Genomic DNA, 26020 nt, shown 5'->3' with positions numbered 1-26020 from the left:
ATTCCTGGATTTACATGGGAGTGTCAGGTTATTGTTGTTTTATCCCTAATACCATCATTGTTTATGTACCTTCCTGTGTAATTTAACTGTTTGTTTTCTTGTTGTGCAGCAATTTGTGTCAAAGTGCTCTATAAATAAAGTTATAATTATAGATAGATGGGAAGGCAGTGGTAGGAAGGGACTATTTATAGATAATATTTGTCCCCATGGGGAAACAAACAGATATGTGGATAGATAAATTAATTATCATCCTAAATCAATAAGTCTCCAGGCCAGCTGGGTCATCAGAAAATATCAGGTATATATTTTAGTATATTATATTATACAGATTAAGAGTGTGAGGATACATGTGGAAAAGAGACATGTATGCATAATTGATTGCAGAGTCAAAACACGCTTTCAGTGCAAGTAAACAATTAATAAAATACCTGGACATGAATTGAGATACTAAGTTAATAAGCCTGATAACATGACATCACCTATAAGACACATTTATTTTTCTCTAGGCTGCTAAAACACATAGAGTTGCTCGATCAGCGGTTTCGTCACTTCCCAGGGAAGTCCAAAAGTCTTCCCTGTGTGCACCAGGGGGCGGAGGCAGCTCCTGGGCGATCTGGGGTCTTTTCCAAGGCGGCAGGACACAGTTTGAACCGTGGTGCTGCCACAGTTACACAACAACACTTTGGGGGTTTTCACCGCAGTGGGGTGGGGGGAAGCCAGAAAGCGACACCTGGAGCGACGCGTAAAAATCACTTCCACCCGCCGCCCCCACACTGCGAGTGATGTTCCAGAGATGGCCTGAACTTTTGATTTCGTTTGACTTCTGCGGAGGTAGCTTGTTGTCCACGTTGAGATCCTGAGGGTCGGACCGACGAGGAGCTGGGATCATGCAGCGTGTGGAGACCAACTGCGGGTGATCCCTCCGCGGAGCAGCCTGCCCGCCCTGTGTGCTCCCTGGCCGGGGAGGAGATGCGTGCTCGGGATGGGACTGTGCCTCGGGACCGAAGTGACTGAGGAGGAGAAGAGGGCGAGGATCCACAGCGTCAAGATAGACAGGGACCTGTACGAGTTCGCCAAGCGGGACATGAACCTGGTGAAAGTCCTCCTGCTAGGTGAGACTGGCTCTGCCCTCCCTGTAAACTCACCTGAGAGGAGGCTCCCTGCTTCATGTTGAACATGTGTCCCAGTAGATCACATCTGGTTTTAAACACCTCCAACAACCTGTTTCTATTTCTGGACTTTTTCCAGTTGATGACATGATGATTCCTTATTTTGCCTGGGAACTCTTGTAAAGGGCCTCGGGCTGTTTTGGTTTGAGTCACAAAGAACCACAGTTTGATTTTCCCCATCGTGAACTCACTGATCAAACCCCGACACCACAGATGCCACTTCAGTGTGTTTAAACATGTTTGTTCCTGTCCAGATTTCATTTAACCACCATGTTTAAAACCTGCAGGTGCAGCAGAGAGCGGCAAAAGCACGTTGGTCAAACAGATGAAGATCATCCACAGTAATGGATTCACTAAGCAAGAGCTAACCAGCTTCAAGGTGGGAGTACACACACACACACACACACACACACACACACACACACACCTAACCTAACCAAAACCAAACCTTGATTTAAAACTTCCTCGCCTTAACCTTTCTTTGTACTTGCACTTATTGTAAGTCGCTTTGCGTCAGCTAAATGATTGTAATGTCATGAAACGTAACCTAAACCTAAACCTGACCTCAATCTGAACCTAAACCTAACCTTCAACTAAACCTAAACCTAGTCTTAACCCAAACCTAATCTTAATATGACCTTAACTTAACCTTAAAACATGTCCTCACAATATAATTTAATGCTTTATGTTATGGGACCAGTAACAAGGCAAATTCCTTTAATGTGACTGTGTAAACAGGTTTAGGTCCCCACAACATCCACAATACACACACGCACACACGCTATCAGCCTACAACCTGTGTCCCCCTGCCTTTTCTTTAGAATCAGATAACACTCTATTTGCATACAGTTGGTTGGCTGTTGTTGTTTCCAGGATGACAATCACATTTCTCTCCTATCTAAGAAAAGGAAAACTAATAAATCCTTAAATCGGCTATTGTGACATGTGTTTAGCGTTGGGTTATTGTCATTTCAGGTAAGAGCCTGATTCCAATAGCACAGGTCAAGAGGTCAGTTTGTGCTGCTGTCATGGTGATGCATTATTAGATCCGATTAAAGATGGAGGAGCAGTGATGGAGAGGAGATGAAATACGAGGCGATGGTTAGTTCCTGTGGGCGACTGAGATTTCTCATGATACCCAGGGTCAGATCCAAGTTGGTATGCTGTGGTTTGGTTCTCATCTGCTCTTCCTTGTGTGTGTGAGTGTGTTTGTGTGTGTGTGCTGTGAGGGACTGAAAGCCAAATTCCTTTGTTGCGCTAGGGGTTGGGATGGGGTGGGGAAATTGGAATGGTTCAACACACACACACACACACACAGCTTCAGTTTCAGCTTGTTTTTACTGAAGGTTTATCTTACGCCTGCTATTTAACCAACCAACCAATCCAAGTTAACCAGCTGGTGCAAGCAGCCGGCCTGTAGCGTAAGGCTAACAAAGGAAGTTATAGAAAGAGAAGGGAGACAACGGGTAATCGAAGACATGTTTCTATGGACACCAATATTCTGATATAACCCTGATTGTGAAGATAGCCTGGATAAGACACTGTCACTTAAACAGTATTTTCTTTGACCTGAATAAGGTCACACTCAGAGTTAGCAATAATCAAATGAAGACATGTGGAGTATTCTGAGCTTAGTTACAATATGTAGGCGTGAATACTTCATAATCACATTATAACAACCTGTGAAGTTTTCACTGCCTTTAGCAACTCAACATTCGCCAGTTAACTGCTTGATGACTCATGCCCTGGGTTCAAGCGGTAGGACAAAAAAATTGACTGAAGCGGGGGTCAGACTGTGTCAGTAACATGTTAACGGGAATATGAATGGAATAATTTATATGCAAACACAAATATTGTCTTACTCTGAATATGGTCAATAGTCAGAATATTGATGTCCATGTAAACATAGTCCGTGTTGTTGATTTCCACCTCAGCTCTTACAGTAAAGCAATGCAGTCTGATGCTTTCAACTTTTCTTCGACAAACAGCTCTGTTATCATTGGCTATGTTGTGATCTATCAAAACACGTACATTTAGCACCTTTAACCTTTCACTGTTTTCCAACTCATACCTCTCTTCTATGTCTTTTCTCCTTTTGTCCCCGTGCCTCCTCTTCTCTGTGATGCATAAACACAATGAGTATGTGATGACAGAAAGGGTCTTTCCCTTTCTCCATAATTCTGCAGATACCTGCCCTGTCTTCCTGCATGACAGCCTCCGTCAGACCAGAGTTCATTTTGAAGATGGTGGAGTTTGAACCCACCTTAGTTTAATTTGTGAAACTGAAAGCAGGCTCCACAGTGAAGCTGCCTGAGTTAGTGAACCAAAAATGAACTAGAACGTTATTTATGAAAGAGCTATATTTACATAGAGAGTTGGTGTCCTATGTGCAACAGGCCTATATATTTTCTGGAGATATGTGAAACACTTTCAAACACTCCCCTTTGGCAGTTCCTCATTTGCCACTGGGATTATGCACTGACACGCTGGTGTGACCTGTGAAGGTCTCAGTTGTTTGCACAGGCAGCTGCGATGCGTGAATGCATTTCTAGATATTAAAGACGCCTCAGCTCCCTCCCTGGACTCCTCTCCTCCAGTCGCCCTGTCTACAGGTCACTCCTGCTAACACAAGCATCATACTTTGTTTTACATTTTATTTGATCAGATAGTTCCTCTATCTGATCAAATAGAGGAAACAACCTTTTCCCACTAAAGATTTCAAGGCACTTCCTCTATGGTATTTGTACAGCTCTGTATTCAGCCAGTTAACATGCACCCATGCAATAACACATGTTTAATTCCAGCAGTCAGACCTCTTTGTTGTCTCCTCTGTCAGTTGGTTTGCTTTCGTTCTCAGGTGACGCCCTTATTTTCGAGTGGAAAATGACACTAGCCCGCAAACCTGCCCTTCCCTTCCCTGACCATCCCAGCCTCCCAGGGCAAACACAGACACACCCTCCCCTGCGCACACACACACACACACACACATCAGACATTATGTGAGCATATCTTTCCCACTCTTCCCACTACCTTGACCAAGTGTCGATGTGGCATCCACTAGCCACATCGTGAAAATCCCAGCCCTGCCTTGAACTGGACAGGTTATCCCTGCTGCATGCTATCGGTTCTCTCAAATGTCCCCTGAAGGCACAGTGAGAAAACCCCGTTTCTTTGTTCCTCTGTCTGGCTCTTTGTGGCCCTGCCAGACAGGCTTGTATTGCATTAGGACCATGATGGGACCTGCACTGGAGGAATAGGAGCAGGAAAAGTAGGAAGGGGGCTTCTCTGTGTCTCATCCCTCCTTTATTTGCAGCCCCGGGCCTTGGTGTTGTTTTTACTGTGGATAGGCTGATGGGCTGAGATTTTTCCCTTCATGCTCCTCCAATACACACAGCTCTTTGTCAACAGAAGTGATTATGTGTTTGAGTGTGTGTGTGTGTGTCTGTGCGTGCACGCGGCAATAGTTAACATTTCTGAAGTTAATTGATGTTTTTCAGTCAGGAATGTCTCTGTTGATTCAGGTGTTTGCATGAATATTTGTCTCGTGAACAAGAATCTTAAAGAAATAATAATAAATCTCTGAGCTTTCACACCAAACAGCTGTGAGACTTTAGTTGGGAAAACCAACAGACCTTAAAACCTACAAGCACACTCATGCTTATTTACACATTGTCACCAGAACAATCTGTGGTTAATAATTAAATACCAGGCCGCCAACAGTTCAGCTACATTCTTTGCCGTTGTGTTTTTGGTGCTCCGACACAAGACAACTGCAAACGGCTGTTACTTCTCTGTGTTCAGGGAGCCGATCCAAACTGTGAGCTGGACAGTAAGCAACACAACAATAGTTCAGTGTGTGAGGATGGATTTAGAGATTAGACTTTTGTAACGAGAGTTGTAATATGTCTGCTGATGCACGACATACCACAAGGTTCCCAGAATACTTTAAACTAGGGTGGTGGTGATGGTGGCAGGAGTATTAGCACCAAACAAAGGTTAGAAAGGTGGGAGAGACTTCCTTGTAAACTGATGACAACCAATAAACACACACACACACACATACACGCGCTAGCCTGCAGCTAGGGGTGTCATTGAATGGTAATCTGATTCCACTATCAGATTTGCGTCACCTTTGGAGACAGTAAGTATGGAGTAAATGGACACCTAGTGATTGTGTGTGGTTGTGTGTGGTTGTGTGTGTGTGTGTGTGTGTGTGTGTGTGTGTGTGTGTGTGTGTGTGTGTGTGTGTGTGTGTGTGTGTGTGTGTGTGTGTGTGTGTGTGTGTGTGTGTGTGTGTGTGTGTGTGTGTGTGTGTGTGTGTGTGTGTGTGTGTGTGTGTGTGTGCATGCGTGTGTGTGTGTGCATGCGTGTGTGTGTGTGCAGGCATGTATTGCCCGGTAAAATAAAGTGGCACAGTGTTGGTCTACAAGGGTAGCAGCCAGTAGAAGACCTGCTCTAAGCTGTGAAAGCTTCCTGCACGTTCTGTTTGTTACTAATCTACAATGACTCAGTCTTTGCATTGAAAGTGTCTGATGTTGTTCGACCATGACCTGCACTCTCACTCTCTGTCTCCCACCTAGAGTCAGAGAGGGAGGAACTGGGAGACAGTTGATAAAGGTGGAGGGAGGAAGGAAGGAAGGAGAATGAACTAGCTGAAGACAGACAAGGGTACAAACAGTGGATCAGTGACATTTTATGTAACATGTTGGAAGAAGAGAGACTAACTTAGGGTCAACACCTGTTTAATAAAGCCCAAGACAACAATAGACTTGCAATAAATCATGTGGTTATGATGTTTATGAACTGTAGCTTTGTTGCAATTGGAAAGGAGTTGTTGATTTATCTCCAGCGTCATTTTTGGGAACATCATTTGTAATTTTATGTAATTGTATTCTATTCTCTCTACATATACATATGCAATCGGTGGTTTAAACCACCTGCCTCCTCTGACACATTGCAGTGTCTGCTGGCACATCATTGCGCCACATCATCATTACCAGGCTTGTGTACTGAGTAGCCTTCTCTCTCATACTTGAAAAGCCCTTTGCAGTCATAAATACTGCCTTCATTTTTCCAGTGAGTGCAGGACTTGTTGTCTTGGGACACATTTACACATCTCGAACCTCAACACCGCCATCACACTCTCATCACAAGCTTTCTAATTTTCAGTGATGTTTATGACCATAAAACATAGAAACTACACCACAATGTATTGTTCTTAAGATAATAAGAATGGCTTATTATTATATAGCAAATATAGAGCAATATGAAATTGCATATCTGACAATGATGGTTAGGCGACAAGGAGACGAGCACACAATGCAGCTTATTTCTGAAACAAATCAATGCGGTGCTGTCAGCAAGCGTTCTCCTATAAGAGAACTTAATTTGTCCCTAATGCGGTGGAGTCAGCAGTCGTGAGCCCGGCGCTGCTCGTAAGATGAAGCCCTGTCACCTCACGCACTTATCTCACAGCGCACATTTCACTGGGAGAGCAGCACATCTCTAACTGGGCACTGAAACACAGGGAGAGCGAGAGAGGAGCGACCAGACTGTGATAGAATCGTGATGGAATGTGAAGCTTATCTTGAGCTGGCAGTGGCGTAGAGTACACACACACACACACACACACTCACACACACACACACACACACACACACACACGCTCTTCCCAGGAGTCAGTCTGCTCAGTCACTTAAGTCTCCAGATTTCCGAACACAAAGACAGAGTTATGAGTTTAATTAATGTGATAAACCCTGTTCTTTTGCTCTTTAGTAGTCTTTTACGCTGATCCCTGAGCTCTGATAGATGCAAACACACACACACACTTACAAACACAACTGCACAAATATGTGTATACAGGTGAATAATTTAGGTATGTAAGTATTATTTTCATCTTCACCTTTAAATGTTAAGGTCGAGTTTCTCCACATTCTACATTGGGTAAGAGTTTGGTACAACATGGTCACCAGCGTATCAATTTACAGTCACCAATCAACCTCATGTGAGTCTCATCACAAATATGACTCAAGATAAAGGCCTATGTTGCTCTGTGTCTGGTAGATGTTTAAATAGCAACCAGGTTGCTAACATATTTTTGCCATCTCAACTTCATGGCAACTACTGTGGTGTGGTTAGCACTGTTGCGTCACAGCAAGAAGGCTCTTGGTTCGAATCCCAGTTTCCTAGGAGTTTGCATTTTAGTGTTTTTTTCTGCTGAAAAAGATAGGAGACTCTAAATTGATACGCTGGTGACCTGTCCATGTTGTACCCCACTCCTACCCAATGTCAGCCTAGACTGGCTCCAAGCAACCATCCCAGCGAGCCACCCTTACAGGATAAATATACTGTACTGGTATAGATACTGGATAATGCTATTCTATACAGTCACTAATTTCCCATTAATCACAAAACCCTTTATTTACTGCGCCTACTCAAAGGGATAGTCCACAACAAACCCCTGTGAAAACACAAGATTTTCTTACCTTTGGACAATATTTGGGAAATCTATAAATTCTGACATCTGACTTTTAACAAAAGTGTCTAACTTTCCTTGTCGACATTATTGGGCTGTTATGAAAAGTCTTCTATGTTTGTCCTGTCACAACTTGTCTTAGGTAGGAAACTGATCAGCTGACACCCCATACTTTAGTGAAGATGCAGTCATAAACAAAAGTAAATTAAAACCCTCAGCAGACACAACAATGTCCATAACTCGTGAACTTGACCTCTGAACTTTGTCTCTCTGCAGCCTGCAGTCCTGGATAACCTCCTGACCTCCATGAAGTTTGTCCTCCACGGGATGGGTGTCCTCCGGATTAACCTGGCTAACAGCAGGAACAAGGTAGTCCTATTTTTACTGTCTACTCTTAGATCCGTCTGTGGTTTTTCTCCTCCTCTGTTCAAATTACATTTTGTATTGCTAGATTTCGGGTGTACTGCACCCAGATCGCCACTAGAGAGAAGCATCTGAGCTGTTTCATATGGCACCGCATACACACACACATACAGACACACACACATTTTGTGTTTGTACTTCTATCTTAGTAAGGACAGTCATTGGCATAATGCATTCCCTAGCCCCTTACCCTTACCTTAACTATTCAAACTAATTGCCTTACCTTAACCTTAACCCTAACCTTAAGCTTATTCTAACCCAAATTGTAACCCTAACCCTAATCGTAAAACCAAGTCTTAACCCTCAAACAGCCCTTTGAATCAGTGAGGACCGACCATTTGTCCTTACTTTCCAAAAATGTCTACACTCTGTAGGGTCTACGCTTAAAATGGTCCTCACAAAGATACAAGTACAGGAACACACACATACACAAACAAACACCAACAGTTTGTCTGCATGAGCGACAGCAGAAAGTGAGATGATACGTGGGTGGTGTGATTACGATGTTCAATTTGATTTAAACTTTATTGTCAAAGTTGTCAGAGCTCATACCCCGCTCACCCACTCTGCACATCCTGCCGGGACATGATGACCAAAGTATTTCCTTTATTAAATGTCTGCAGGTTGTGTGTGTGTGTGTGTTCGCATGTATGTGTGTGTGTATTTGTCTGCATATACACTAATTAGTCCATCTATAATGATCACCAAGTCTGGAGCGCAGAGACAGACTCATAACATTTTCTCACATCCTTTTTTCCATCTGGCCTCCCGCTCCTCCCTGACCATCAATCCACATTCTCTGTCTCCTCCCGCAGATCCACGCCCATTCGGTCCTGTCGTGTGGGCGGTGTTTTGACGAAGATCAGGTGCTCTTTCCCTTCCTGAGCCACGCCCTGTCCTGCCTGTTGACCGACCAGGGGGTTAGGGCTGCGGCGGCCCGGGGATACGAGTACGAACTTAACGACTCGGCACTGTAGTGAGTACTCTTGCAGCACGCACTCACGCTGGGCTGAGGAGATGCGGGAGTCTAATTAGCTGCACTTACCAGCTGATGCTCGGCCATGTGCTCGCCGTCACTGGGAATTAGTCACTGGGAATTAGGGAGCAGAGGGGACAGAGGGAGGGAGACAGATCACAGCAAACTGTAGTCACATGTACCTCCACAGCTAGTATATACATACAAATAATATTTTTATTGTAACATACAGTGGGATCCAAAAGTCTAAGATGAGAGAGGGGTGTCATTCTTTCGTTCATCTCTGTGCACGTTTGTTTTAACTGGTTTTGAACAGATAAGAGCAAAACACTGTCACACACAGAAAGTCTCATCTTAAAAGGTGGGTAATGGATACAAGAATAAATCAAACCTACACATTAATGAAAGTAGAGAATTGAGGTTGCAGACAAATACTGGAAATAAGACACAAGTGTAGAGTGGACGGTCTGTGTGACACAGTGGTAAGACAGAGCTGGGACCCACCAGGAGGCCGTCTGTTCTCATCCTCTACCCCAGCAGGACGCCTCGGTTCTGGGGTTATCTACACCGACAGGCCCTCTTGTTCCCACTGAGAACTACCGCACATCACCATCACCCTCTGCTGTTCACACACGCACAGGGACACACACACATACTTGTTCTTCTGTGCTTGTTAGGACCCTCATTGATTCTTGACCATAAAGGGATTTATTTTCTAGTATTTATTGTAGTTTAGACATCAGTCTTAGCAATAACAAGATGGATGGATGGATGGATGTAAGCCACGTGAGGCAATGCTGCAGCACTTCTGGCCTTATTGTGGCCTGGATAAAAAGCATGTGATCCTTAAGTGGCCTGAATATCCTAAAACAAATGGGAGCCTTTTTTGGCAAACAAGTGGTGCACTAGGCTGTGGCTGAGGGGTACAGTGGTCATCCTCCAACCAGAAGGTCGTGGTTCGATTCCAGTTTTCCCCACGTGCATACGCTCCCCCCTCATAGATGTTGACTATACTAAAAGTAAGTTGCTGTTGATAAAAGCATCAGCTAAATGACATGTAATGTAATGTAATGTATTCCTCACAAATACATTCAGTGGTCCTCACAAAGATAGAGGGACAAATACACACACATGCACTCTCTAACTCACAAACGTACACACCACACACACACACACACACGCACACACACACACACACACACGCACGCACGCAACATGCTGTTGAAGAAACTGATTCAGGATGACTAGCTGAGAATGTCACAGGCAGTTCAGGTTGGTGAAGACTGTGTGTGAGTGTGTGTGTGTGTGTGTGTGTGCGTGTGTGTGTGTTTAGAAAAAGCCGATCTCACTGTGAGCATACACATGATACAGTTGATCACACTCGCTGTGTTAATAGCTAATCTGTGTTTGAAAGCTTAGCCTCAGTGTGTTATTATGGAAAATCACTGCCTGAATATTCATAACATTCATCGAGATGAGCCGCTGCGCCCCCTGGGGCTCCAGTCTTATCATTGCACGCCCTAGCTGCCAACTGGCACGGACTGGGAGCCACAAGCCTGCGCGAGCCAACACATCCATGACTGATACCTGATCTTATTCTCTTTTGATGTCAAGTTTGTCTGTAGGTTATTCAACTTTTTCTCCTTGTTTATTTCCTTCTCTCTTTCATCTCTCTTTATCTCTCTGTTTCCTCCTCGTTCCATAGTTTCTTTGAGAACATGACGCGCATCACGTCTCCAGACTACGTGCCCACAGAGACTGACGTCCTGCGCGTTCGACTGAGGACGACGGGTGTGATAGAGACCCAGTTTAAAGTCAGCCACCTCATTTTCAGGTAGACGCCTTTCACTTTGCTTTATATTAAGAATTTATGTCGCAGAGCAAGTGGGCTCACAACCACTCACAAGCTCGCAGTGTCTGCCGTCATGTCCTCACTCCGTTTCTCCAACAGTCGTACCAACTTCCCTCCCTTAGCCTATCTCTGTCTACAGTCATCTGATAGGCCCTAGTGTCAGATGGGCGGCTTCACTCAATACGTCAATATGGTGGCTGTCAGTTGGCTTTACACCTGTCTACTGATCGCACCCACCAATCATAAACATCGATGTCTCAGTCTTATCAGTAAAGAAGCAGAGGGCAGATATCTGACATCAGGGGGCCGATGTCAGATGATCATCTTCATCTCTGAGCGATGAGCCAGTGTCGCATATTACCACACACCTTACCATCTTCCAGTGGCTGAAGTCACTGACAGTCACAGCAGCGAGGTAGGTGTTAGTGAACTTGATTTCCCTGCAGCCTGATAGATGCAGAGCAAACCAACGTCAAGAAACTAATCAAATGAAAACACTTTCGATGATGGAAGAAAAAAAGCTGTAAAAGATGCTGTTACTGACGACAATACGATGGAGAATTAGGGCCATAATAAAATACTTATATACATATAAATAATTCAGAGATTTCGACAATCAAATCATAAATTAAGAGAATAAAGAACAAAACTCTTTTTTACTCTGGATCCAAAATCTTGAATCAATCTCACTGTGTCAGAAAAATTATGAAAACCCTTATCACGCAGATGTAAAAATAAATGTAATAGCCTCACATTGGACCACAACAAAATATTTAACAAGAGGCAACTTCCTCCAAGTCTGTGAGTTTCTTTCCTCAAAAGTTTATTATCATTTGTTAAATAATATAATGTGTCAAACATGACACACTACGGAAGTGTATTGCATTCACTTGAAAAAAAAAAAAAAGTTTGAAAAAAAGGATTTTTTCCTGTTTTTCAAACTTTTTTTTCCCCTGTTTTTCCGAGATAAAAATCCTGTTTTTCGCTCAAATTTTTTTCCATGCTTTTATTTTGACGTGACGTATAGCGTCCATAGACGTAGCGTCAAATAAACCTGAAAACATCAGTTGAAAGACTTGACCATCTTTCGTGGGATATGCTACAGATACAGAGGATAGTTTTTATTTTTGTCCCGTTAGTGGCTTTATTATAGAAGATTGATGTGTAGTTCCTGTTATAAGCAGGTTGGTGGTTGGGACTCTTGTTTTGAAAGGGGTTCTAACGGAAAGGGGTTCTATCGATAGAGAAAAGTGTGAAGGAAAATAAACGAGTGTGATGTCCCAATTCAATAACCATCTCTCGTGTCCTCTTTTGGCTGAGGCCTCCTGACAGTATAATAGAACAAACCGCTCGGCTACATTAGTCTGTTGCAGGGTCAGGCTGATGCAGCAGCAACCATACTCCATGCGTGTGAGAGCTTCAGGCAGGATTAAGGGAACGCCTTTTCCGGAGAAAACTTAACTTAGAAAAACAGGATTTTTTTTTTTTTTTTTACCCAAGCCTTTTTTTTTTTTTAAGTGAATGCAATACGTTTCCGTAACACACAGCCTAGAATTACAACTTTATTCTCATTATTTTGTTCTTATATATACAACTTTTCTTTGTCAGTGTCAATTTCTTGGATTTAAAGGCTCTTCTTATTATTCAGATTATTTATTCAATGTTTGACCTGGTGATGGTGCTAGCTAAAAACTCAGGGGATCGCTACAGTTAGTTGTTAGTCACTACCCATGAGAATGTTTGTTCAGAAACATGGAGGACTGTGGATGATTTCCCACAGTTCGAGTCTTTCCATAACTCTGTCTTTGTGTTCGGAAATCTGGAGACTTATGTGACTGAGCAGACTGACTCATGGGAAGAGTGAGTGAGTGTGTGTGTGTGCGTGCGTGTCTGTCTGTCATATTAAAAACAAATGAGATTACTTTCCCATTGTCCCTTTCTTAGTAATATCTACCTGAGGAGCACCTCCTCCCAAATCGCTCTACGATATCAAGCCGTCCTTCATCCCTGCTCGTCATTGCACCTCATATAAATTAATAATATTAAAATACATTACCTCAGTTTTTCACAACATGTTTAGCATATAAACATCGTAGAGTGAGCCTGTTTGTCAGCAGCTGACATGAGCACGGGGACTTTGTGTCACATCTATTTCTCTGCTCGCTGATCACTTGTGTGCATTTTTACATGATATGTCTCAAAATCATTTGACTCTTACCTGGAAAAGTTTAGAGGTAAAAAAATGATTTCATCCACAGTTGTTTCTGTTGTCGTGAGCAGAAAATGCTTCTTTTTCGTCGCAGCCCTACTGTTTGTGTCACCGTTGAGTCACAAGGAAGCGGATCTGTCTCTATTTTCTCTCATGAAACATTGTGGCGTGGATGTCACCATAAGGTGACATATCAGATATGAGTGGGGGATCAGAGTCCCAGGTGGTGCTGCAGGATGGAGCCCAACCCCCATAGCTCACACAGACTCCCTCTTATCTACCCGAGTTTTTCAGGACATAAATAATTGGGTTTAGTTAATTGATAAACAGCTCCTTGTGTATGTGTGTCTGCATGTGTGTGTGTGTGTGTGTGTGTGTTTCTGTGATTTGAAAAGATCAAGACACACAATGAAGAGCTGAGCATATGTTGATGTAATTACTTCAGACTTAGCAACAATACGGAGGGATTTTGAGGAGTATGTGGTTTGTGTGTTCGTAAACTGTGTGGTGTGAAATGACAGCAGGTATGCAGCACATGTTTCTCTGTTCTCTGACATGGACAGTATAAGACGTACTGTAGTGACTAAGCTAATAAATCAACAAATGATTTGTCCATCAATTGTTCAGGCCTTCATATGATAGTAAAGTGAAAGACAGTAGGGGAATGACACCTCATGGTTTGGACGTCTGGGCGTCAAACTGCCTGCTACAATGCACTCTGGAATGCACCCTAACCATGCAGCTATGGGGTCGCTCAATTGGGTTAGAGACACTGTGGCTTTTGTCTGGAGAGTCTTGTTTTTTGGTTAAACATGAAAATGGAGGATTCTACCCTTGCTTGTTTCATTTTGAAAATATTGAGGCTGTTTTTGTAGATGATGTATCCAACGTGCCCACATTTTATGTTGAACTTGTCAGTTTACCTCCACAAAGGAGGCAATATTCCCCCCCCCCCACTGCCCATTTGTTTGTTTGTTAATAGGTTGGTTTGTTGGTTGATCAGTTTGTTGATTAAGAATTACAAACATGTGCTTAAACTTTTGAGACTAATTGTTAAAAAGGAATTGATTCTGTATTAATCTGCATCAGCCTAGAAAATTCAGAATTAGTCGGGCTAATCTTTAAAATCACCAAATTTAAGATCAAGCTTAGCCTCATGTTTGTGACAGCATGTCCTTGTGCTCTTTGCTGCTTCTCATGTTACAACACAAAACATTTGCTGGAAACTAAAAGTGCAGCGAGGACTCTGTCATGTAATAAAAACACACACTGATATATTAAAAACATAAACAATGTAGAAAACCTTCCCAGTGTTTCACATCAAATTTAAACTCCTGTGTAACAAACATACTAAATGTTCATGACTTCAATCATTCACATTCAATTCCACCTATGGGCAAACATAATGATCCCACGTGATACATTAGAGCCTGAACATGATTTAGTTTAAAGATAAGCATCTGCTGCCAGGCTCGCAGCTGAGACAAAGTGTTTCCCGTCTGAGGCTGTGTATCTGCTCTCAGGAACAGAGACATTGTTGGTCGGGTGGAGCATGGGAAGTATAGGTGTAGGTTCTTGTGACAAGTCAACCCACTTGGCTCAAAGCATCATGAGCCAAGCGGCGAAGAGCTTGCCAGTTCTTTATGTCGGCCATCTAGACAAGACATTGTAGAACGGGAAGTCTCACAGGATAAAGCACAACATGGGTAAACCTGGAGAACTATGGGAGATGGAAGGTTGGCAAGATTAGCCTCTTTTATACTGAAGCTGCTTTCAGACATGCACTGAGCTCCAGAGCTCCTCGGCAGCTTCTCTGGAGGAGGTGTACACAGCCAGCAAGTAGGTTGTGTTGATGATGCTTCCAACACTCAAGACACGCAAAAATGATAACAACTAAAAGAAAACAAATATCTCCGATTGAAAAATGGTGCCCTCCACGTTGAAGACGCTGACGAAGTCCGAATCAATACGGTAAATCCTGCCTCTGCCTGCTGCTCACCAGCACCTGAATCCTGCTGAGAGTTGCTGTTGTGAAGACTCCCGAGCAGAGAACCCCCCACTGTGTTGTCCATGTGTGAAAGGCAAACTGTGGAGAGAGTCCGGACCAAATTCTCTGGAGATCCTGTGCTGGACATGTCTGAAAAGGACTTATGAGAGTCACTTAGGATGTGATACCCATTCCAAGAACTAAATCAGTGGACCAGTGAACTAACAACTATTGGGCAGAACTTTGCCAGCTGCAAAATTGGAGGGGTGTGTGTGTGTGTGTGTGTGTGTGTGTGTGTGTGTGTGTGTGTGTGTGTGTGTGTGTGTGTGTGTGTGTGTACAGTCTCACAACTTTTCACCCAGACACAGCCTAGTTTGCATACAGATGTCCTGCTTGACCTTTGACCTCTTTGTATAATAAGGTTATGGGTTTTCTCCTGCATCATTAACATAAACTGAACTGATAATTATAGTAACAACGCTGCAGATGAGGGTGAACATTGTGGGGCAAGAACAGCACGTGTGGAGAGAGGAGGAGTGGATGATGTAAAGATTGAAAAAAATATAAATAGTTTGGCAAAACGAGAACCTCCTTGGTGGAGGTAAAAAATCATGAATACAGTTAATCCTCTTGTCTCTGAACTTGGAAGCACATCTGCGTTGGAGTTTGTGCAAACCTTAGCACCTGCATGAAAATTGCACTTAAAGATGTAGTGTGTGTATTTACAATGGGATTTCTAAACAAATCAAAAATAAGAGCAAGTGCCACTGAAATCTTTGGAGAGTTTTAAAAATCTTCTTTTCTAAACGTTTGATTGTTGCTTAGAAACCTCCATTCTGAGAGGAGATGTTTCACTGAACCTATTTAATTTAACTTAAAGCACAGACAAAACGAAGGCTCCCAGAGTCCATAGTCATAGTGTTTCTCCAGTGACTCAAGTACACACGCACACATCTGCCTCTCTCTCTGTAGTGCAAGTGATAATGATGTAGAGTTTATTTTTGTCAGGTTTTCATCATCTCTGTTTGGTCTTAAGAACTTGGCTGAACAGCAGGAGATTGTGATCACTGTGTATCGGTGTGTGTGTGTTTGCAGAGCAGTCATCACAGCTATGACTAGTCAGAGTCTAGGTTATAAGTGATGTGTATATGTGCTTGTGAGTAGGTTTGTGTAGGGAAGCAGCAGCGTCACTGACTTGTCTCCTCTTTTGTTTGTTTCTCTCTGTGTGCGTCGGTGTTTCCACACGTTTGTTTCTCGCTTTAAGGAGCTGCATTAACTCTCTGGATGCTGAGATGGAAGGTGGGAGACGGCACATCTGGCTTTGAGAAGTGGGACGAAGCGACCCGCGTCTCCTGCTATGTCTCTCTGCTCTTGTTTCCTGTTGCGTTTGTCCTCTCTCGTCCTTTTGGAGATCGTTGACCTTTGTTGTGTTGTGATTGTCTCAGAGTGATATTCTCGGTGAAAATGGAAAAAAGGATCTGCAGAGGCGTGTGGCACGCTCCTCTGTTTTTTTTTTGTGAGTGGAAATCGCATAGTGAGGAATATCTGACCTTATCTGGGACCAATGCAATCTGTCATTGATTAGAGTTATCCCTCAGTGCTACTGTTGGCTATGCCATCAGTATGGACGGTCATGAACACACAGAGAACACAACCTTACGCTTTCCTATTGGAAATTGAATCCTGATGAAGAACATGTCAGTCACATTGAGCTGTCGTCTCTCCTCCTCGCACACACACACACTGTGCCGCCTTCACGGGCTGATGGATGATAAGTAAACAGATTTTCTCCCCCTCATTATGAAAATGAATGCACAGGGGATGAGTTATTTAATCCAGCCGACTTGTGGATTTAAACATTGTTCATAATGTCATGTTCAATTTCCTGCCTCTATAAAAGCCGGCGGTAGGAAGTGTCTCTTGAGTCTTGTTTTTTCTGTAGTGAAGGGGAGTCACAGTAATGTTTTAGTGAACAAAATTACTTTATCGTTTGTGTGTGTGTGTGTGTGTGTGTGTGTGTGTGTGTGTGTGTGTGTGTGTGTGTGTGTGTGTGTGTGTGTGTGTGTGTGTGTGTGTGTGTGTGTGTGTGTGTGTGTGTGTGTGTGTGTGTGTGTGTGTGTGTGTGTGTGTGTGTGTGTGTGTGTGTGTGTGCGTGCGCTCTCTGTTTACTCTCTTGATCGTCTCTGATTGGAGTGTGCCGGCTAAATCAGGGCCACCTGGGCCTCGTATCACGGTTTCTTATTATTTCTCTTCACGTGTCTTTTACCATTTGGGTTTAGTTTTAATTTCCCTTTCTTACAACACGTTTTCTACACATGCTCTGATGGGTTTTGTCTCTGTTATATTTATTCTGCTGTAATATTTCCAATATTGTTCATATTTCAGGGGCCAGTCTGTTGGGTTCATGACAAATAGACCAACATTTACACTTGTCATCGCACAAAAAGCAAGGGTGCAATCAGTAACATTAAGGATGGCTTTCTTCCATTCAAATGTCACATCCGGTCAGTGAGCCAACTGAGCCCTGAATCAGCCACCCCTAATGGAATGCAGCCATTATTATTATTCATAAGTAAAACAAGACTATACATTTTAAACTTATTATGAATTTGTTGAACGAGCGCAGTTTCCGTTTCTCCCATAGGCCACAACCAGCTTGGCAGGTGAGCATCCATGATCCTAACCACTGCTCCTTCCTACATTATGTTTGTGCAATCTTTCTGCCATTTGTGACAGATTGGGGAGACAGAAGAAAATCTGGACCAAAACAGCAGGGCCGATATCTGTCTGTGCCTCGGTCGTCAATCAGATGTTTAACAATACTTTTTATGTTGTGATTTTCCTGTAATGACAAAAAGTCAATCTCCCCATACTACGCTCATGGGAATAACAAAGCAAAACAAAACCTTAGTAGAGTCATAGAGCTTCCAATCAAAGTCAGATGTAACCAGTGGAAATGTGAAAAGTGGCTGGGCTGTAGGATAAGCTTCCAGGCACCATTACCTCATTGAAAAATGGTTCATTGCCCTTGTTTCTTGGGGATAAAAGGAGGCATTTGAAGGAGCCTCTGAAATGGGACAACCTAGTGGTGCAATCAACGTAATCTGTCTTCAATTGCAGCCCCCAAAGGATGCAGCCCCTGAACAGAGACTCAGCTAGTCTGCAAGACCTTTATCCTAAATGTAGAAAGACTGTTACACTTAAAAGGCCAGTGAGGGGCTACCACGCTGAAAGTGTTTATGACCAACATGCTTGTTGTGTTTGAATGTTTTGTTCATTTTTTTTTATCCATTTCTCCACATTGTGACACCCTTCTCCCCCTTTCTTCAGTTCATTGCTTATCCACGTGTCTTCCACTCTCTCATGTCGCGCCCTGTGTGTGCAGGATGTACGATGTTGGAGGCCAGCGAACTGAGCGCAGGAAGTGGATCAGCTGCTTCGAGGACGTCCGGGCGGTGCTGTTCGTGGTGTCGCTCAGCGGTTACGACATGACCCTGGTGGAGGACCCCTCCATGGTACGAGCTGCACCAGGTCGCTGCCTAACAGGCGTCCATGCTCTCCAGTCAAAGTTAACTCGAGACAACTTGTAGAGTCTCACCCAGTCAGATAACACTTTGACCTCCATGACCAAGTTTTTGACAATGTGTCTCCACTGCTGATGTCTGCCTGATGGTGTCATTGTCTTCTCTGCAGAATCGTCTGCAAGAGAGCATGAAGCTCTTCTCCTCCATCTGCAACAATGTCTTCTTCCGCAGCACGTCCATGGTGAGAAGTTCAGTCCGAGTGTTCAGTTAGTGGAAGGAACTAATGGAGGAGACACGAGCAACATCATTTTGTAACCCTCCATTTGTTCTCAATGACACCATGAAACACAGTAACCCTATGCTGTTTCCACTCAGCCTCAGCCCTTTGTCTGATTCCTCTGTCACTCGCAATTAAATAGGGACTCGTAATTAGGCCGAGCTTTGACGAGGTGAACTTTCCCCTCTCTGTTTTTCCATCCCCTATTCCGGTAGCCTGTAACAAGCTCGTTCAATTCATTTCACTAAACTTGCATTTAAAGCTGACCTAAATAAGTGTGTTGGCCTCTGTCAACTGCTTTTCCTGCACTTTCACAGAGGCTCGTCACTGTGATCAGCGTTCTTTACTTTTGCGAGAAAAAAACTAATTTTTCTGTTTCCATGTAGGATAAATAAGTAACAACTGGGGTTATTGGTCCAAGTTTCAGCGGTGCATCAAAGCATCTCTTCTAGGTCTTTTTTTAAGCTTAAGAAATAATTTAAAACAGGAAATGAACTGTTGTGATGTGTTTGTGTGGGCCCGAACGTTAACACGGCTAACAGGCTCATTAAATAAAAGTGTTTAATGATAGCTTCTTTTTTTTTTGTAACCTCCACCTTAATTATGACTAAACTGTAACTGCAGAGTTATAATTACGCACCAAAGCGTTGCTGTGTATCTTACTCATGGAAAATCTGCTCTCCCTCGTCCCTTACTCATTATTATCAGGGGCTATGTGTGCGTGTTTGTGAGATCAAACATGTCAAAAAAGAGGGAACTTGATTGAAGTTTAAATTGGCCGTCTACAAAGCCGCCGAGTGAAAGTGGAGTTTAGAGGCAGTGAAACAATAACAGCAGGAAGGAGACTTCTCTGGAGACGACAGTACACGAGTGATTGAGTGACTGACGAGCGGTTTGCTCACAGCATGTGGATGGAGGTCATTGATCTGCCATTATAACTCCATGATGGTCTCAGCACAGCTATTGATTTTCACATTTTACCCAAATGTGTGTAAAGTGAGAATAGATGTGATGTTTAGAACTGATTGATTGGTTTCATATTTTGCGTTTGTGTCTGTGCGTGTCTGTGTGTGTGTGTGTGTGATTTCAGATTTTATTCATGAACAAGATTGACCTTTTTCAAGACAAGATTTTACACTCTGGACGACATCTGCGGTTATACCTGCCACAGTTTAAAGGTAGGACTCATATCAGTTACTACGTTATTACCTTCACCATGGAGGTTATGTTTTCAATTTGTTTTTCTGTGTGTGTGTATTTATCAGCAGGATTGACCAATAACTACTGGATGGAATACCAGAAAAATTGGTCCATACAATTTCTTTTCTCTTTCTTTAACATTGTGAGATACTGGTCTTGATTTCTCAGAGAATCAATTTTGACTGTGTGATTTGGTGCGGATTCAAATAAATATCTAGATCTATTGAATTGAAATGTGGTTTCACAAGGGAACTTTTCTGTCATAAATAAACTGAAATATAATTGCACATGAACATACATTTTTAAATATAAAGTACACAGGTCCCACTTCATCATCTAAAAATTGAAAACTAATAATTTCAATTTTTACCACTGTCAGCGGCACTAATTAATGTGTTTGTTTAAAATTGATGTGGTCGTTTGCAGTGTTTATATTGGCAGCATTATATCGAGAGTTTCAATATTATGCAGTTTAATTTAGCACCACAACTGACTAAGACATATTTCTTTTAGATTATAGGACTCACTAGATGGTTAATATCCCCTGTACATCTGAGAGTCTTCTGCACAATTTAAGCTTGCAACTACCAGTACATGTCAGCAGGTGTTAGTGGCCCCCAGCAGATGTTAGGGAAATAACTTCGATTCAACATTTTATTAACATAAGTGATGTGAATATTATAGTTTTGGGACCTTTTAGACCCCTATGTGATGTCATCAGGATTAGAGGTGAAGCAGAATGAACAGGAATCCCCCCCCAGGGTCTAGACACTGGTGGTGGTTGAGGTTCCAGATAAGGTGATGATGATTCTACTGAAGACTGGAGGAGATTGGGGGGGTGGTGGGTTATGCGCGTCACTGAATGACGGGTGTCTGCGTAAGAGAGGACAAGGGATTTAAAGTTTGACAGCAGCCGCATGATTGGCTGGAAGAGACTGTGGCAGAATCTGAACGGCCATTTAGAAACAATCAGATGATCAATAAGCATAGAGAGAGAGAGATTTGAGATTGATTGAATGGGGGTAAAGTCTTCCTGACTCAACCTACGCTGAGCTTCATTTGTACACCTTAGCGTCATCAAGTGCTTTGGCCTTGTAATCAACGCTACAGGCTCAACTTAAGGGAAGGCGATAGCAGCAGTACACGGTTCACACTGTTGTCTAAGAGGGTTTGATTCTGCCAAACAGAGACTTTTCTCTTTGGAGTTTGCATGTCCTCTTAAAGCTAATGGCTTAATTAATGAATTGCATCGTATCTCATAATTGAACAGGTACCTCTGTGGCCTGGCATTGAGTATTGTCAACTAAGAATTTAGTGTTCAACTTATTTATGATCAAGCAGGTCAGAGGACAAAAAGGGTACTTAAGTTACACACCGGCTTTGTTTGGTCCGGACCTTCTGACTTTTCAGTTTATGACTATACCAAGCGTGAATGTTGCCTCAGACTTTGATCTGGATTAACGGACCAAAATGAAGTCTGACCAAAATAGGAGGTATCAAACTGAGATATGTTGCATGATTGAGTTTAGAAAAAGATTTCAGACAGAAACACTACAAAATGTCTGAAAGACAGACTGATCATTAACATCCCACTGTGGCGGACTCTCACACTGACACACTGGTATTCTTTGAGGTTTTTTTGTAACCCCACATCTCAGTGGGCTCAACAGGGTTATCCTCTGTGCTCTCATGCTAATGTCAATATAAATGCAAAAACTCTTGGAATGGGGTCAGCCAGCAGAGCAAGCGTCCATTTCACACTGACCTCAGATATGAAGACTGGTATAATTCAGCAGTTCCCAACCTTTTTCTGTTTATAATTTGACTACAATTATGCGAGTTGTATGCTTCAGTGAAACTTTTATGTATTTAACGTACTGAAGATCACACCAATTTTATAATCCACTCAACAACACCAAATCATAATCTCAATTTTTTTTTTATTATCTGAGCTTCTTCACCTAATCTCCCACATAGTCCAACTAATCCACATTTAACTGACACACTTTGTCAGTTGTCTGTGCTGAGGAGGCCGATGTTTCACTGAAGAGTCTGATTCCTCCCTCTTCTCTCTTCCAGGCGCAGACTGCGACGTGGATTCGGCCGCCCGCTTCATCGCTGCCACCTTTGTTTCGCTCAACGCCATGGCCAGCAAGCTCATCTACCACCACTTCACCACGGCGACGGACACCTCCAACATCCAGGTCGTCTTTCAGGTGGTCATGGACACAATTATCAAAGAGAACCTGGAGGCAGTTTCTCTTCTGTGACCGACAGCGGACGTCACCGGACAGTCGGCCCTGTTCCTGTTTGGATGTTTCATTTGAAAAGGCGAAACCAAGCAAAGAAAAGGGATTGAAGAGAACATGAAGATCCTCTTATGGAAGCGTTAGTGTTTAGTTTTCTCTCTTGAGGAGCAGTCTGGGAGCTTGAGATGCTCTTTGTTGCATTTCATCCTTTGTGATGCTTAATATAATGTAGCTTTGAAAAAAGTCTGGAAACACATTAAGGACGGAAGACAACCAGTGGCCCAATCCTCTGATTTTGAGGTTTAGCCCAGCTGACATGTTGACTTTTGAAGTTTGAGTTGAGAATAATGGGCATTTTGTTTTGTACTGTGCTTTTAAATCAGACTATAAACTGTGACGCTACATTTTCTCAAGACTCAACAGAGATGCCATATATTTCACTGTCTTATTGTGTTTGTGTGTGTGTGTGTGTGTGTGTGTGTGGGCAGGCAGGCAGGACACAGGACATGAGGAGGATTTACTGTTATTCCGTTACTTCCCCGGTGCAGGGCTCACTCTCGCATACAATTTAGTGTTTTCCGCTCATTTATCACCGTGTCCCCGCTGTGTGCATCCCGTGCGTCACACAACCTCTTAATGAGGCGGCGATCGCAGTAAAAGCACCCTAGTTTGCGTTCACTCTTCCGCAGCTGAAATCACAGCACACACGTTCATTATCATCTGTGCAACGCTCGTTCCCCTGACTCTTGCGATTCAGCGATGATGCTGGGAGCTTTGATATTGGACATGGGGAAAATAAGATGAGGACTTATCCCTGAAGCTTGGCGACTTGTTTCATTTTCCTGCTTGATGATTATTGTTGTAATATCCGACACACACACACAGATACACACGCACACACACACGGACCCTGGTTTGTCAAGCAGGATGCTGCCTCTTTGTGATTTGTGTGACATTAACTCTGAAGGCTCCCCTGAGCGACTGACTGAGAGATCACAGCAGCTCCTCTCTGACTCCAGTAACAAACAAGATGTGCTAATGACTGATATGAACTCTGAAGGTGAGAGATAGATAAAAAAAACACCCCCAAGTGCCTTATGATGAAGTGCCTTTCTTCTGCTGTGTAAATAAAAATGCGTCATACATATATATATAATCTCTACATGTGTATTTTTCCTTCTACTTTTTCAGAACGTGTCTTTATGTTTCATTCATGTATCACTACTCCTCAAGTCTAATGGACCAGATTAGGGTTTGTAATCAACACTAAGGTGAGGCAGCACTGGACAGATCACTTATTTTACTTTTTCGATACATATTTAAAGACAACTTTAGGCCACACAAGTTACCAGCGTCCATTTTAATAGATAAAATAAATAAAAGTACTTTCCAAGAAATCTGCTCTGCAGCCAACTGTCTGGACATTTAATACATTTTGGCAAGGGTGGGTACATGTCAGGGGTTGGGCAGTAAATAGAGGAAGTTGTGTGGAAACAAAGTGGTTTCAATTAACATCGTTTTCTATACTCGAGTAACCAAAGCAAAAAAAAGAACATTGTTTGTGTTTTTAAATGAGAGAACATTCAGAGTCTGCAGCGGTCCATCATTGATAAAGATCAGGTTTTCCTCAGCGCCATCAACCCCATCACACTCATCCATCCCTCATGCCTTCTTTTTTCCCCTCTTCCTGCATTTTTTTTTCGGTTTCCAGAGAGGCGCCTCCGGGAAGGTTGGGGACGAGGGTGACATGTCTCCCTGCCTCCGCCGGATCTACCCGCGGGGACTCAGGCGGACAGACAGTCCAGGGAGTCCAGGGTGAGGAAGACGTCCCCTTTGCACTGGAAGGTGCCGGTCCCGTCCCGCAGCAGCTCGCAGCTCTTCAGGTTTGGAGAGACGTCCTTTACGCAGATGGCCTGAAGGGTGGGAGAGGAAGGGATGAGAAAAAGTAAGTTTAAGAAATAAAATTCAGCCCAAAAAAAGAATCGTCCTGGTTTGTATCCTTCTTTTCTTCCACCATCATGTAATCAGCTGCAAGGAGAAGTCTCTGAACTAATCACTTCATTTAGAATATAGCCGAATTATTAGAATTAATTAACAGCAGGTAATAATAAAATTACGCGGAATGTCCTCTAATATAAAAGCTCTGTATTTTTGTCTCCTGGCTGCGCTTTGAGTTGCGGCGCTCCCTGGTGTGCGCCTTTACGCACGGGTATTAAACCGCTATTTACAGTTTCGATCTCAACTGTAAGAAACAAAAGTAAAAGCTTATCAATGTTTAATGCTTATCTAGTCTAAATATTACCAAGTTCAAATATTTAAGCATCGCCATATAAGTAGTGGAAAGTGGAAAGCGCATTTTACGCACCACCTCTCCATCCCATCCCCGATGGAGGAATAAAGAGCGCATCGCTGGGACTGTACTCACCATGTTTTTGAGGATGGAGATCTGCCTGTTGCTCTCGGGGATCACGTTTTTACCCGTCGTCTCCCCGCTCTCCGTCTGCGTCTCCTCGGACTCGGCCCTGCGGACGTACGGCGACCTCCTGATACCAGAGAGCAAACCAGAGGCGCGACCCACCGAGTAGTAACTGGGCCCAGTCGACTGCTTGTACCAGGCTTCGGCTGGATGGCAGGAGATGAGCAGGGACACTCCGACGCACACCACGGCAAACCTGACGGACCTCTCCATGTCTGGAACCGTCTTGGCACCTCTTTCCTTTTCCTTTTCGCAAAGTGAGAGACGGCTGTTCTTCTGTCTGCTCTTGGTCAGCGGCAGACTTTATGTTTTGTTGTCTGTTTGGGGAACTCTGCGGTGCTTATATAGGCTGAGACGTTATCGTGACCGACGACGTTCATCAAATCAAAGTGGAGGTGGGTGGATGATGAGCCATCTGTATTCAGGAGGAGGGAAGGACCTATCACAATCGATCCGCTGGCTCGGTGGTGACATGCAAGGGGTGATGCGTGCGTGTGTGTGTGCGTGTGGTATAGAGTATTAAGGGGTTGGAGACGTATGGGATATCAGTCCTGCTCTGACGTTTGTTAAAGTGAAACTTGTTATCAGCAGTGGAGCAGGATAGACAATGGCGTAGGTTGTCAAAACTTAAACATGTCCAAATGTTTTTTTAAATGAATGACAAACAAAGGGTCGTTCAACATGTTAACTCAGGGTAAAAAACACATGCAACAGGTTTATCTTACTTCAGTGGATCTTACATTGTCGGCCAAGTTCTGTGACTGCTCTGCGTTTAGGAGCTTGATCTTATCCTCTAACGTGAAGTTATCTGTGTATCATCACAATGAACATTTTCACCGAGCACTGACAAAACACAAGCAGCTGTAGCTGTAGTCGTTCAGCTCCCATGCAGCGCTCCCTGCTGTAAAACTCAAACATGTCCAGAATAGTTTATAAATTACTGATGTACAAAATGTCCTTCTTTATATTGTTTTAGGCAGATTTTTAGGTTCAAAATCTCCCTGGAGGTATAAAAACCAATGATATGCAACTGTGCATCAAACAAAAAGAGTGTAATGAAGCAGAACCAGTGTGTGGGGCTTCAAAAGACCCCAACATCAGTGAGGTGGGACAGAAATAGGAGAGGGGGGGAAATGGGCAGATCAATACTGAATAAACGACTTATCCAAATTTTAGCAGCTTTCCAGGTGTGAATCAGTCTGA

General features: G+C 43.2%; 2 protein-coding genes across 2 annotated transcripts; one reads left to right on the top strand and one right to left on the bottom strand.

Moving 5' to 3' along the window:
• The first annotated feature begins 602 nt into the window (after positions 1-602).
• On the top strand, positions 603-23501 carry gnav1 (guanine nucleotide binding protein (G protein) alpha v1). The gene is made up of 9 exons (XM_061083520.1): positions 603-1112; positions 1457-1548; positions 7921-8013; positions 8883-9043; positions 10749-10877; positions 18477-18606; positions 18785-18856; positions 19983-20070; positions 22172-23501. Exons 1-9 carry the CDS (start codon positions 983-985, stop codon positions 22360-22362), a joined length of 1086 nt encoding a protein of 361 aa, XP_060939503.1. The 5' UTR covers positions 603-982; the 3' UTR covers positions 22363-23501.
• A 624-nt stretch (positions 23502-24125) lies between these two features.
• Positions 24126-25030, bottom strand: npb (neuropeptide B). The gene is made up of 2 exons (XM_061066921.1): positions 24767-25030; positions 24126-24254 (listed from the first exon to the last, which is right to left on the bottom strand). Exons 1-2 carry the CDS (start codon positions 25028-25030, stop codon positions 24126-24128), a joined length of 393 nt encoding a protein of 130 aa, XP_060922904.1.
• Between the last annotated feature and the right edge of the window lie 990 nt (positions 25031-26020).

The sequence above is a fragment of the Limanda limanda genome, chromosome 2, assembly GCF_963576545.1.
Source record: "Limanda limanda chromosome 2, fLimLim1.1, whole genome shotgun sequence".
NCBI classification, from domain to species: domain Eukaryota; kingdom Metazoa; phylum Chordata; class Actinopteri; order Pleuronectiformes; family Pleuronectidae; genus Limanda; species Limanda limanda.
The sequence above is the reverse complement of the archived record's forward strand: the minus strand, read 5'-3'. Positions and strand labels throughout refer to the sequence as shown.

Coding starts and splice junctions, on each gene's coding strand:
- gnav1 (XM_061083520.1), top strand. CDS start 983: ATGGGACTGTGCCTCGGGACCGAAGTGACTGAGGAGGAGAAGAGGGCG. Junction 18,607..18,784: donor TGGTGGAGGACCCCTCCATG/GTACGAGCTGCA, acceptor TCTTCTCTGCAG/AATCGTCTGCAAGAGAGCAT. Junction 20,071..22,171: donor ATACCTGCCACAGTTTAAAG/GTAGGACTCATA, acceptor TCTCTCTTCCAG/GCGCAGACTGCGACGTGGAT.
- npb (XM_061066921.1), bottom strand. CDS start 25,030: ATGGAGAGGTCCGTCAGGTTTGCCGTGGTGTGCGTCGGAGTGTCCCTG. Junction 24,255..24,766: donor TCTCCATCCTCAAAAACATG/GTGAGTACAGTC, acceptor CCCACCCTTCAG/GCCATCTGCGTAAAGGACGT.